This window comes from Somniosus microcephalus, chromosome 8 (genome assembly GCF_052327205.1).
Source record: "Somniosus microcephalus isolate GS21.2 chromosome 8, FLI_Smic_1.0, whole genome shotgun sequence".
NCBI lineage: Eukaryota > Metazoa > Chordata > Chondrichthyes > Squaliformes > Somniosidae > Somniosus > Somniosus microcephalus.
Genome location: NC_140994.1, coordinates 43106944 through 43122049, shown reverse-complemented (window position 1 = coordinate 43122049; position 15106 = coordinate 43106944). Strand labels below are relative to the sequence as shown.

Sequence of the window (15106 nt, the reverse complement as noted above, 5' to 3'; positions counted from 1 at the left end):
GGTTGCTAAATTTGACTTTGCGTATAAAATAAATACCATGATTGCGTCACTAAACCAATAGGGCACAGGAACATTTCCACAATTAGACTGAAAGAATCGTTTTAGTTCCAATTTTTTGCTTATTCAGTTTGAAATTTCTGTTTTGTCAACATTCCCGCTTGCATGCAATTTGTTTCCAGCTGTATTCACTGGATTAGTATCTCATCAAGATGGATTTGAATTGTGCTGACAGTGAGGGATTGTCAGGTTTTTTTCCTCTGTAATTTTCCCTCCCCCTTTTGCCAGAAAACACAAAGGCCCTCCACTTATAAATACACTTCCTAAAAATGCAACGGACCACTTAAATGATCTGGCAGCAAATTGCTCAGTTGTTCGATTAAAAACTGCGTATCTGTAGCATATGAGTAATGTACAGTCTTGGAATGAGCTCGATTGATGTCACAAAGAGCAAAGGCTTTACTGGTTTAATTTAGCACTTAATCCATGCCCTGCCATACCAGTGGCCCGCACAAGCAGTGTCCCAAGCAAGAAAGCATAAATGTGTGGATTAAAGGAAGCTACCCTTTCCATCTGCAAGCAGACACACAAAGACGACCTTTCATTCGATTGTTATGGACTGAGAATTGGTAACAAGGTGCGTTGTGTTTTGTTTCTACTGATGTTTCTGTGGATTAATAATTCAAGCAGTACTTTGTAATAGAAAACCTCCAGTTGCTTAGTTCTGCAGTCCCAGTGGGGGCTCAGGTGAAACCAGCCTGCTTTGTTTCATGTTTTTGTAACCAGAGGTCCCGCCTCTTTAACTAAGCTGAAGTCATTTTATTCCAATGCCTGTCCCTAGCAAGCATACAGCTGTTGGCCGCTCTCAGAGCTGGGACTCTAGTGAATGGTACGAAGACAACTGGGACAACGACAGCGTATACGAAGACCAAAGGCCTCTTAGAAGAAATTCACTAAGCTACTGCGGGGAAGTTGCTCGTGACGACTCACCTAGCATCAGAGTGCATGATAACAACTTTGCAGGAGAGTATGAGCGTAATTACGAACGTTGCAGGTATCCAGACTCCGGGTTTGACCAAGGTTATCCTAATCGGTATGATCGCAGACCTGTGAGAAAAAGTTCGGTGCCTGATTTCTCTCATTCCAACGAAAAGCAGTCCGTAATGTCTGGACGCAGCTCAGTGCCTCCTCAGGATTACTACGCAGAGCCTGCTTTGGCCGTTAGGCCGTCTGAAGAGGCACGGTTTTATAGGGATCATATGCTTAACAGATCAACGCAGAATTATGGGATGTCAGGAGGGAGAATATCATGGGACCACTCACACGGGAGGCCTCCTCCCCCTCCTGAGGTAAACCGTATGTACCATGATCCTTCTGGTAAGCTGACTCTCGATGGACAGAAAATACGTAGTCGAGATCCTTCTCCTGCTAGGTATGGTGCTGAAACACCTCTCCCTCATTACGGAGCAGAGCCACCATCTCTCACTAATAAGCAGATGTACAGTGACGCCACTGGTCGACCAGTGGACTCCACAGGTGCTCGGCAGGTTACTCCAACATGTTTAGTTGTGGACCCTGCCACTGGATCTCGGTGTGAAAACACTTTGGATAGAATGCTGTCTCCTGGCACATTAAACCACACTCCTAGACAAGGAGTGACAGCAAGAATGATGTCCGATTACAGCACACAGAGAGATGGTTTGATTTCAAAGCCAGTTTATGATGGTTATGACAACACTATGATAGTTCGTGGCCACCTTCCTGCAGGAATAACTGGACAGGACAACAAGACTGAATTTCTGGCACTATTGCGTTCAGAAGGGTTGTCTGAAAGCACAATTGCTGCCTTACTGCAACAAGGTTTTGATTCAACAAACTTTCTAGCCATGTTAGAAGAAAATGATATTAAGTCTGTGGCTCCGAATCTGGGTCAGGCACGGTTGCTGTTGCGGCTTGTTCATAGTTGCAAAGCAGACATGCAGTTACGACAGGAGCTGCAAAGCAATAGTGCTCGTATGAGAACACGTTCAAACAGCTTCAGTCACAGAAGTGAGTTAATGCGTAATGACTACGGGGTCCAGCCAGGAGTGGTCCCTACAATGGATAATTCCACTGTTCAGCAGCTACCAATGGCATTGCAACCAGTGTCACCTAGGCTTGCTGAAATGAACCGTCGGCCATCTAGTGCCCCATCCCAACATCTCCTCGAAACTGCTACCTATGGTTCATCTGGGCCTGGAAGACTAGGGAACCATTTTCCAAGCTTCACAGGCTACAACAGCCCTGTCCCAGTTGGGCTGCAGAATCTGCGATCAGGGCCTATCTATGCTGCTCAGTCTGGAATAGCAATGAATACATTACAGGCTACTCCAAATACAGGTCCCAAAACCGCCTATTCTACCACTTATACTGTGCCCATAGAACTAATGACGAGGGAGCGCAACCCAACTCATTCTCCATTACACAACCCTCACAATAGTCCTCAGATTCTCCGAAAGCCTGGAGCCCAGATGGAGTCTACACTGGTACCTACAAGTTCAGCTTACCAGCTGGCGAATGCTGCAAACCAGAAAGTGACCAGACGTACAGGACCACCAGTCATTGTCTCCACAATGGCATCACCTGAACCAAGTAATGCATTTTTTACATTTTAGCTGTATGTGTGATATGTGTGCTTGTGGGTCCTACTTAACTGCCTTATCTGCAATAGATTTCCATGTCCCCTGTGAACAGAATCTAATAATGTCCCACAGAGGCTGATTGCAAACATTGTTTGCACTTTATAGACATACTGTATATTGTATTATTTTTGTTTCTTTGTTTTGATACACAACCTTAAAAAAATATATTAATGTATCGAAAAACTCTGTGTACTGATTTCCAAACTCTCAATTATCTGAAATACTTTCTCTGGAGTTGTTTGGTTGATCAGAAATGTTATGCACATTATGGTAGCATTAGGTTGGTTGCCTTCCTGTTAATGCAATTGATTGTGTCCAGGTAGCTAAAAAGGAACGTTGCCCCTGATCCCTATTCACAATATTATTGTATTGTGCAGTTGGCTCTGTGGAGAAATCAGCAGTCATCATAATTACAAGGGATTTTCCCGTATAATGTAGATTTATTTTCTATAGGACAACCCTAAAGTATCTAAAGACTGATGCCCTCTTTATGTTTGGTGTGTGTCATTATTTGCAATAGAGAGGCTGTATGACACCAATTGTATCATTATTCTTCTCTTATTGTGTTATAAGATTTCTGTGTTGCATTTATAGATCCTTACGCTGCAGAACTGTGTAATGGTCAGAAAAGAGTTAAAGGAAGGATTAGTATATACAGCGTATAATAAAGCCTCATGGATTGGAGAGGATTGAAAGTTTAGTTTCAAATGATATTTTCGAATAAAACGCATTATAAAAAATATATCTTTAGAACAGTATGTACAAAAGTAATGGATGGGGACATTTAGCAATGACCAGAAACAGTAATGGGTTTAATTCCCATTATTTAGTGCACTGGTTAATGCACTCCTGTTAAATTCCTGCCTGCCCTTTCTTAACCCAGGATTAATAACTGTGTTAAAATAGCACAGACAGGAATTTAACTCCAAAGTGTTAACCATTGCGCTAAAAACATCACACAGAAAACTAACCTATATAAGCGTATAGATTCCAGTTTTTGTGTGCAGTCATTTGGAAGCTATCTTCAATAGATGTTAATAAGGATACCAAATTTATATTATTTCAGGGTGAAGTGTTAAATAAGCAATAATGCATGGTTACCTATACTACACAGGAAATTGATTCTAGGTGAGTTAATTGAAGCATAAGACCTGGTTATCTTTGACTCCCTGGTATAATACAGGTCAAGTCCATTTTAGATAGTTTGTCGATTTGCTTTCCTGTTCAGTAGCACCTTTCAGTCACCTCTGATAGACCTGACATTGCACAGATCTGAAAAGTAGTGGACGATGACACAATGAAGAGGTGATTGGTTGCCAATCTGTCCAGGGTTAAAGCTTTCTCCCAATGGTGTCCTCCATTCGGCAATCGGAGAATTGGAATTCAATTAGGGAAATGCTATCAAACACAGTTGTGAACATTTTATAGTACTGCACGAGCCAGATACTGCTAATATATGGAACACGCTTCCTTCTGTTTTATACCAAAATAATAATGTTATTAGATTTTCGAGCTTCAATTCCCCACAATTATTCTAGTTAGCTCTATAAAAGTGCTTCCCAAAATATTCCTAACCATAGCTGAGTGTACTTCCAGCCACACCCTTATAGCTGATTACACAGCTATCAAATATGCACTGTTTAAGTTACTGTATTATACAATTTCCTGTTCAGCAAGTGCAGATTATATCTTAGCAATTATGAAGTGATGTAATTGCAATACTTGATCCTTTCGTATGAATATTATGCAGTAAGTAAACTGACTGTTGATGGTGATACTGACAGTTGCCACTAACCCAAAACTTTTATCATTTACATTATTGCAGGTAGTTTTTTTGAATGGAATTGTATTATTCAGAGGCCAGAAGTGATTTCAAGGATGTAATCCAAGGATATTTACTAACCTTTCCATTTTTAAAATTTTGTAAGCACTATTTTAACTGTATTTAATTCTAAGAAAATCAGTGGCAGTCATTAACTATAGTAATAAATAGCTGGAGAGCTCTCATCAACCGGTAAATCCACAGGGTATAGGGCACCGTAGGATTGAGGGCTGAATAGGATGGCAGTCAGGAAATATACCAACTGAATGCTAGGCGTTCTAGTCTCCAATGTCCTTGTATGGGATTGGGGACTGGAAAGGATGATGAGCTGCACTGGAACCAATAGAACTGCTGGCCTTTGGGAGCATGCAGTCCTATGACTGCAGATGTCCAGCCCATTACACATGGATAATAAGTTGCATTGAACTAGGAAAACCATTACCTAAAAGAAATTACCATCTGCTGTTAAGGGCTGATTGGCCAACAATATGGCCACAACATTTTGCAGGTGTCTTATGAATACAAATAGCATAGAATTTAGGTCTTTGCAGCTACTAGCTCACAGAGCTAAAACTTGATGATGGCTCTGTTTTAATCTTGTAAATGTGCATAAAAGTATCAGCAAGAATCTCCAAATATCATTGCATTTAATTAAAAAGAAGGGCCAAAGCTGGCCAGGAATCATTTAGTGAATACATCCATGGTAATCTATCTCGGGGCTGAAAAATGGTTACTCCCATCATATTAATTCCTAGCAATAAATTATTCTCAGTATGTTTTGGTAATGAAAAAGGTCCTCTTCCCTTTTATTATTTTGGGACGTATTCTACAATTTAATAAAACACTTGGTGTTGAAGTTATAAATATACATCACTTCATTACAAATTCAAGGTAATAATTTTAAATGGAATACAGAGAGGTCTATCTAATCTTTTCCAGTAGTTATTAATAACTCTTTTCTATGTCATTTAGCATTCTGAGAATTATTGGAGAAGTAAGAAAGGTTCAGTATTAGAGCAGTTATGTGTCAGTCTTTTTGGTGAGTAGACATGAACCTCTATACGTAAGGAGCTTAATTGGGTAGCAGTTGTGTGAACATCTGGTTATTTGATTGGACAGTTTAGATCAGAGTATCCAGTCAAATATTCAGACTCAAAATTCTCATGATCTGATTGGATGTCCTTCACCTCAAGCATAAACCATTACAAAGCCTGCCCATGCTGGGCTAAGCTGTTAAATATACAGGGTGGACATGACAGGTTGAGCTGTTCGAAGATATGGGCTGTTACATGGTTCAGGGTGAACAAAAATGGCAGATTATTAAATTTTAAGGTGAGCCAAGACCTTCCTTACAAGGAATTCCTTGCTGCTGTTAGATCCAAAGAGGGAAGTAAGTAAAATGAGAAAGCCCAAGAGTAGAGAAGAAAGACTGTGAAACTGGCTGAGGAGGTTAAACAAAGTTAACCATCTCTGAAAGGTGGAAGGTAATCCAGTAAGATTTTTTTTATTTTAAGAGCAGCTTTGGCAGTGCATGCAAGCTTTTAAATAATGTTTCCGTATGATGTTATATGTTTATAAGAGAACTTTCCAACCTACCTCCGCAGTGGAATATGGTGTGGTAGGAAGAGCAAGTTTATGGGCTACTTCCTCAGTTTATCTCTGTAAATATACTCTGAGTAATCATTTCAGCTTAAGTCAAAAAATCAATCTGTGTTTGAAAGCTAAAACATTCATTATGTAATATGAAGTCCATTACATTTGTGAGTAGTGAATACTGCTGACAACTGGCTCCCCTCTCCATTGGTAGAATACCATGTATCGATGATTCCATTACAGTCAATCTTTGAACACTACTGTGAAGAAGTATCAGGAGTCTCTTGCCGTTGAAGACTGTATGATTTAATTGGTCAAATAGTGGCCAGCTCGGTTAGATTTTCCCCCGGTGGAGACTTCGGGCGGCCTGCTGGCTGAGCACACACGCCATCTGCCCGATAGTCTCGGTAAGAGGCCCGGTTTACTTTGAGGGCTGGGCCTCATTAGCATTTAGCCGGCGAGCTGCAGGTGGAAAACTAGCACCCCCAGGGCAGCCTGCCAGCTCCAGGCTACCGCAATACTGGGTGGCCTGGCTGGCAGGTAAGTCACCCGGTTGATTTTTAACTACCAGTTTAACCTCCCAGTTTCCGCTGGGCAGTTAGGGTTAAAGTTGACCTCAATATTTCTTGCAAAGATAAAATCTCCCTTCTCTCTCAAAAACCTCTTTTGCCTAGAGGCTTAGTTGGAGTGTGAATCTTCCTTTAGATTGTTTTATTGATGTCTGCTATGGACATCCACAGTTTTAGCTTCATAAAATTAAGGCACATGAGTAATTTAAAACAGCGGTGTTCTACCCACTGTTAGAGTTCATTTATTGTGTGTTCAGTAGTTCATTTTGTTTTATTGTAAAGCCACAAAATCTTTCAATCTAACTGCTGAGCTGATTTCTGCAATACTTGACCGCTCTGAGTACTGAATGTTCCTGGCAGGTTGCATCATTTGAATCATTTGTCCTAGGGTTCCTATCAATTTATAAAACAAGCTGGCCGGGAGTGACCGTTAACACACAAACCCTCCGTGTACGCTAGGAAATCACCTGCTACCAGCAATTGAGCAAATCCTCTTATCTGAAGGGTGGAGGCTTTAAAGAGCCAAAATGTTTTAGAAAAATGATCTGAAGCTTTTATTATGTGATTTATGAAACTTTATAATTAAAGCTAGAAAAAGTTTCCTAGGAAGGTCGAGCCTTTGTTTTGAGGGTGTTTTCTCTCAGCTTCCTGATGAATTGGAGAACTGAATAGCATTGAGCTCGTAATTCTGGTGTAAGAGAGATTCCGAAGTCCTCAAAAGTAGAGCTAAGTATCTACTTAGAACATTCAGAACTTGTGGTTTCTTCATACAGCAGTGGAAAAGAAAGAATTCTGGAATAGAGACACTGCCTATTGTCATCTCTTTAATCTCACTTTCTGGCTGTTTCAAATTCCCAGTTTTGCCTCCCCTCCCCCTCCCCTATTGATCTGTTTATTTCTGATCTGATAATATAATGATCATTTCCTGTCCATTGACAGAAATTTTTTGTGGGTGTGCACATTTTATTGTCCTCTTCTTATCACAGCAGTCAAAAGCAAGAATTGCCCCATAATAGATAACTTAACATAAGAACATAAGAAGTAGGAGCAGGAGTAGGCCATACGGCCCCTCGGGCCTGCTCCGCCATTCAATAGGATCATGGCTGATCCGAACCTAGACTCACGTCCACTTCCCTGCCCGCTCCCCATAACCCTTAATTCCCTTATCAGCTAGGAAACTGTCTATCTCCGTTTTGAATTTATTTAATGTTGCAGCTTCCACAGCTCTCTGAGGTAGCAAAATCCATAGATTTACTACCCTCTGAGTGAAGAAGTTTCCTCCTCATCTCAGTTTTGAAACGGCAGCCCCTTAATCTAAGATTATGCCCCCTAGTTCTAGTCTCACCCATCAGTGGAAACATCCTCCCCGCATCCACCCGATCAAGCCCCCTCACAATCTTATATGTTTCGATACGATCGCCTCTCATTCTTCTGAATTCCAATGAGTAGAGGCCCAACCTACTCAACCTTTCCTCATAAGTCAACCCCCTCATCTCCGGAATCAACCGAGTGAACCTTCTCTGAACTGCCTTGAGAGCAAGTATATCTTTTCTTAAATATGGAAACCAAAACTGTACGCAGTATTCCAGGTGTGGCCTCACCAGTACCCTGTATAACTGAAGCAAGACTTCCCTGCTTTTATACTCCATCCCCCTTGCAATAAAAGCCAAGATTCCATTGGCCTTCCTGATCACCTGCTGTACCTGCATACTAACCTTCTGTGTTTCATGCACCAGGATCCCCAGATCCCTTTGTACTGTAGCACTTTGCAGTTTCTTTCCATTTAGACAATAACTTGCTCTTTGATTTTTTCTGCCAAAGTGCATAACCTCACACTTTCCAACATTATATTCCATCTGCCAAATTTCTGCCCACTCACATAGAAACATAGAAGATAGGAGCAGGAGTAGGCCATTCTGCCCTTCGAGCCTGCTCCGCCATTCAGTGAGATCATGGCTGATCATCCAAATTCAGTACCCTGTCCCTGCCTTCTCCCCATATCCCTTGATCCCTTTAGCCTCAAGAAATATATCCAATTCTTTCTTGAATATATTTAATGAACTGGCCTTCACCGCCCTCTGTGGCAGAGAATTCCACAGGTTCACCACTCTCTGGGTGAAGAAATTCCTCCTCATTTCAGTCCTAAATGGCTTACCCCTTATCCTTAGACTATGAACCCTAGTTCTGGACTCCCCGGCCATCAGAAACATCCTTCCTGCATCTAGTCTGTCCAGACCTGACAGAATTTTATAGGTTTCGATGAGATCCCCTCTCAATCTTCTAAACTCCAGTGAGTATAAGCCCAATCGACTCAATCTCTCCTCATACGTCATTCCTGCCATCCCAGGTATCAGCCTGGTGAATCTTCGCTGCACTCCCTCCATGGCAAGAACGTCCTTCCTCAGGTAAGGTGACCAAAACTGCACACAATACTCAAGGTGCGGTCTCACCAAGACCCTGTACAACTGTAGCAAGACATCCTTGTTCCTGTACTCGAACCCTCTTGCTACGAAGGCCAACATACCATTTGCCTTCTTAACCGCCTGCCGCACCTGCATGCTTACCTTCAGTGACGGGTGCACAATAACACCCAGGTCTCTTTGCACTTCCCCTTCTCCCAATCTATTGCCATTCAAATAATAATCTGCCTTCCTGTTTTTGCTACCAAAGTGAATAACCTCACATTTATCCACATTATAGTGCATTTGCCATGTTTCTGCCCAATCACCCAACCTGTCCAAATCGTACTGGAGTTTCACGACATCCTCCTCACAGCTTACCCTCCCACCCAGCTTTGTGTCGTCTGCAAATTTGGAGATATTACATCCAATTCCCTCGTCCAGATCATTAATATATATTGTGAACAGCTGGAGTCCTAGGACCGATCCTTGCGGTACCCCACTAGTCACTGCCTGCTACTCGGAAAACGACCCGTTTATTCCAACTCTTTGCTTTCTGTCCGCCAACCAGTTCTCTATCCAAGTCAATACCTTGCCCCCAATCCCATGTGCCTTAATTTTGCACGCTAATCTCTTATGTGGGACCTTATCGAAAGCCTTCTGAAAGTCCAAATACACCACATCCGCTGGTTCTCCTTTATCTATTTTACCAGTTACATCCCAAAAAATTCCAGTAGATTAGTCAAGCATGATTTACCTTTTGTAAATCCATGTTGACTTTGTCCGATCCTGTCACTGCTTTCCAAGTGCTCTGCTATTACATCTTTTATAATAGACTCTAGCATTTTCCCCACTACCGATGTCAGGCTTACTGGTCTATAATTCCCCGCTTTTTCTCTACCACCTTTTTTGAATAGTGTGGTAACATTAGCTACCCTCCAATCCATGGGTACCGTTCCAGAGTCTTATCGAGTTCTGGAAGATGACCAGCAATGCATCTACTATCTCTAGGGCCACCTCCTTAAGTACCCTGGGATGTATACCATCAGGCCCTGGGGATTTATCGACTTTCAGTCCCATCAATTTTCCTAACACCATTTCCCTACAAATACTGATTTCTTTCAGTTCCTCCCTTTCATCAGACCCTATGTTCCCTGGCATCTCTGGGAGGTTATTTGTGTCCTCCTTTGTGAAGACAGAACCAAAGTATGTATTTAGTTGGTCTGCCATTTCCTCGTTTCCCATTATAAATTCCCCTGATTCTGACTGTAAGCGACCTACGCTTGACTTCACCAATCTTTTTCTCTTCACATATCTATAAAAGCTTTTACAGTCAGTTTTTATGTTCTCTGCTAGCTTACTCTCATATTCTATTTTCCCTTTCTTAATTAATCCCTTTGTCCTCCTTTGTTGACTCCTAAACTGCTCCCAATCCTCAGGATTATTGCTTTTTCTAGCCAATTTATATGTCCTCTCCTTGGATCTTATGCTATCCCTAATTTCCCTTGTTAGCCACGGTTGAGTCACCTTTTTTGTTTTATTTTTATGCCAAACTGGGATGAACAAATTCTGTAGCTCATCCATTCGGTCTTTGAATGTTTGCCATTGCCTACCCACCGTCAACCCTTTGAGTGACATTCCCCAATCAATCCTACCCAACTCGCTCCTCAGACCATCGTAGTTTCCTTTATTTAAATTGAGGACCCTTGTCTCTGAGTCAACTACTTCATTCTCCATCTTAATGAAGAATTCGATCATATTATGATCGCTCTGACCCAAAGGGGCCTCGTACAACAAGATTGCTAATTAATCCTTTCTCGTTACATAATACCCAGTCTAAGATGGCCTGATCTCTGGTTGGTTCCTTGACATATTGGTCCAGGAAACCATCCCGTAAACACTCCAGGAATTCCTCCTCCACAGTATTGTTACTAATTTGGTTAGCCCAATCTATATGTAGATTAAAGTCACCCATGATGACTGCTGTGCCCTTATTGCACGCTTCTTTAATTTCCCTTTTAATGCCATCCCCAACCTCCGCCTTACTGTTTGGAGGTCTATATACCACTCTCACTAATGTTTTTTTCCCCTTAGTATTTCTCAATTCTACCCATACAGATTTCACATCATCAGAGCTAATATCCTTCATTACAATTGTATTAATCCCTTCTTTAACCAGTAATGCTACCTCACCTCCCTTTCCTATTTGCCTATCTTTCCTGAATATCGAATACCCCTGGATGTTGAGTTCCCAGTCTTGGCCATCCTTGAGCCACGTTTCCGTAATCCCAACCAAATCATATTTGTTTACCTCTATTTGCGCAGCCAATTCATCCACCTTGTTACAAATGCTCCTCGCATTAAGACACAAAGCCTTCAGGCTTGTATTTTTAACGCTCTTAGACCTATTAGAATTATTATTTACTGTGGCCACGTTTGATTTAAACCGTTGATTTCTCTGACTGCCACTTTTGTTTTTCTCCTTCCTATCTTTTGCTTTTATCCCTGTTTTCCTTTCCTCTGTCTCCCTGCTCAGGTTCCCAACCCCCTGCCATTTTAGTTTAAACCCCCCCGAACAGTGCTAGCAAACCTCCCCGCAAGGATATTTGTCCTGCTCTGGTTCAGGTGCAACCCGTCCGACTTGTACAAGTCCCACCTTCCCCAGAAGCAGGCTCAGTGATCCAGGAAACTAAAGCCCTCTCTCCTGCACCAACTCTTTAGCCACACATTCATCTGCTCTATCCTCCTATTCCTATACTCACTAGCACGTGGCACCGGGAGTAATCCAGAGATTACAACCTTTGAGGTCCTACTCTTTAATCTGCTACCTAGCTCCCTAAATTCTTGCTGCAGGACCTCATCCCTCTTCTTACCTATGTCGTTGGTCCCAATGTGAACCACGACCTCGGCCTGTTCACCCTCCCCCTTCAGAATGCCCTGCAGCCGTTCAGTGACATCCTTGACCCTTGCACCAGGGAGGCAACAAACCATCCTGGAGTCACGTCTACGGCCACAGAAACGCCTATCTGTTCCCCTTACGATATAATCCCCTACCACTATTGCTCTCCCACTCTTTTTCCTCCCTTCCTGAGCAGCAGAAGCACCCCTGGTGCCAGGAAGTTGGCTGCTGCTGCCTTCCCCTGGTGAGTCATCCCCCTCAACAGTATCCAAATTGGTATACCTGTTTGAAAGGGGGATGGCCGCAGGGGTCCCCTGCACTACTTGCCTGCTTCTATTGCTCCGCCTGGTGGTCACCCATTTCCCTTCTGCCTGTGCAGCCCTACCCTGCAGCGTGACCAACTCATCAAACGTGTAATCCACGACCCTCTCAGCATCATGAATGCTCCTCTCCTGGCATGACTTACCCCTTTAATTAATTTAAATTAATTCAATACCACCAGTTAAAGATATACTCTAGGGCGCTTATTTACCAACTGTCCCCACTACACCACAGAGACCCAAGAAAATATAAACTGCAGAATTTAAGCTTGTAATTCTGTCTATGTCCTTTTGCAGGTTTTTTATGTCCTCCTCATTCACTGCTTTCCCTCCCATCTTTGTATTGTCGGCAAACTTGGATACGTTGCACTTGGTCCCCTCCTCCAAATCGTTAATATAGATTGTAAAGAGTTGGGGTCCCAGCACTGACCCCTGCGGAACACCACTAGTTACTGATTGCCAGCACGAGAATGAACCATTTATCCCAACTCTCTGTTTTCTGTTAGATAGCCAATCTTCCACCCATGCCAGTATATTACCCCCAGTCCGGTGATTTTTTATCTTGTGCAGTAATCTTTTGTGTGGCACCTTGTCAAATGCCTTTTGGAAGTCCAAATACACCACATCCACTGGTTCCCCTTGATCCACCCTGTTTGTTACGTCCTCAAAGAATTGAAGCAAATTTGTCAAGCATGATTTCCCCTTCATAAAACCATGCTGACTCTGTCCGATTAAATTATGCTTATCCAAATGTCCTGTTACTGCTTCCTTAATAATGGACTCCAACATTTTACCAACCACAGATGTTAGGCTAACTGGTCTATAGTTTCCAGCCTTTTGTCTACCTCCCTTTTTTAATAAGGGTGTTACATTAGCAGTTTTCCAATCTGCTGGGACCTTTCCTGAATCCAGGGAGTTTTGGAAAATTACCACCAATGCATCCGCAATCCCTACTGCTACTTCTCTCAAGACCCTAGGATGTAAGCCATCAGGTCCAGGGGATTTATCCGCCTTAAGTCCCATTATCTTACCGAGTACCAGCTCCTTAGCGATTTTAATCGTGTTTAGCTCCTCCCCCCCCCCCCCCCCCCCCCATAGCTCCCTGTTTGTCCAGTGTTGGGATATTTTTAGTGTCCTCTACTGTAAAGACTGATACAAAATATTTGTTCAGCGTATTTGCCATCTCCATGTTCCCCACTACTAATTTCCCGGTCTCGTCCTCTAAGGGACCAACATTCACTTTAGCCACCCTTTTTCTTTTTATATAACTGTAGAAACTCTTGTTATCTGTTTTTATATTTTTTGCTAGTTTACTTTCATAATCTATCTTCCCTTTCTTAATTAATCTTTTAGTTATTCTTAGCTGGCTTTTAAATGCTTCCCAATCTTCTATCCTCCCACTAGATTTGGCTACTTTATATGCCCTTGTTTTCAGTCGGATACTATCCTTTATTACTTTACTTAGCCACGGGTGGCTGTCTTTTCTTTTATGCCCCTTTTTCCTCAGTGGAATATATTTTTCTTGAAAGATGTGAAATATCTCCTTGAATGTAGACCACTGCTCTTGTACCATCTTACACCTTAATCTATTTTCCCAGTCCACTTTAGTCAACTCTGCTCTCATACCTTCATAGTCTCCTTTTATTTAAGCTTAGTACACTGGTTTGAGATCCAACTCTGTCACCCTCCAACTGAATTTGGAATTCAACCATGTTATGGTCACTCATTCCAAGGGGATCCTTTACTAGGACATTTTTTATTAATCCTGTCTCATTACACAGGACCAGATCTAAGATTGCCTGCCCCCTGGTTGGTTCAGTAACATACTGCTCAAGGAACCCGTCCCTAATGCACTCTATGAACTCTTCCTCAAGGCTGCCCTGCCCAATTTGATTTGTCCAGTCAATATGAAAGTTAAAATCTCCCATGATTATAGCTGTTCCCTTATTACAAGCCCCAACTATTTCCTGATTTATACTCCGACCAATAGAGTTGCAACTGTTAGGAGGCCTATAGACTACGCCCACTAGTGACTTTTTCCCCTTATTATTCCTTATCTCCACCCAAACTGTTTCACTATCCTGATCCTTTGACCCAATATCATTTCTCACTATTGCAGTGATTCCATCCTTTATTAACATAGCCACCCCACCTCCCTTTCCTTCCTATCTCCTTCCTAATAGTCAAATACCCCTGGATGTTTAGTTCCCAGTCATGGTCACCTCGCAGCCATGTTTCTGTAATGGCCACCAGATCATACCCATGTGTAGTTATTTGTACCGTCAACTCGTCTATTTTGTTACGAATGCTGCGTGCATTCAGATAAAGAACTTTTAAATATGTTTTGTGACAATTTATTCCTGCTTTTACCCCCTTTACTACGTTACCTTTATCTTTATATACTCTGTCCTTTCCTGACACGCTCTGGTTTTTAATTTCCCCACTGCTACTTTGCTCTATTGCCTTCTCTGCTGACATTTTTATTTTTCGTTCTCTTGAAACCCCCCCCCCAACTAATTAGTTTAAAGCCCTCTCTACAGCCCTAGTTATTCGATTCGCCAGGATTCTAGTCCCAGCACTGGCCAAGTAAAGTCCGTCCCAACGGAACAGCTCTCTCCTGTCCCAGTACTGGTGCCAGTGTTCCAGGAAGCAAAACCCATTTCTCCCACACCAGTCTTTGAGCCACGCATTTAACTCTCTGATTTTATTTACCCTAGCCAAATTTTCTCAGGTAGTAATCCAGAGATTATTACCCTTGTGGTTCTGCTTTTTAATTTGGCCCCTAGCTGCTCATACTCCCTCAGCAGAACCTCTTTCCTTGTCCTA

General features: G+C 42.3%; 1 protein-coding gene across 10 annotated transcripts in view; it reads left to right on the top strand.

Annotated features, from left to right (window-relative positions):
• The window catches only part of LOC147113489 (C-terminal-binding protein 2), a 308574-nt gene that overhangs the window by 157502 nt on the left and 135966 nt on the right, over positions 1-15106 (top strand). For 2 of the 10 annotated variants that reach the window (XM_085994636.1, XM_085994637.1), the window contains exon 1: positions 182-2628. The exons of 6 other annotated variants lie outside the window; for them this stretch is intronic. In XM_085994636.1, the coding sequence (XP_085850762.1) occupies positions 825-2628 (1804 nt within the window). In that variant the 5' untranslated portion in view covers positions 182-824. Of the gene's footprint in view, positions 1-181; positions 2629-15106 lie in introns of those variants that run through there. 2 more of the 10 variants (XM_085994634.1, XM_085994635.1) reach the window with 2 other exon arrangements.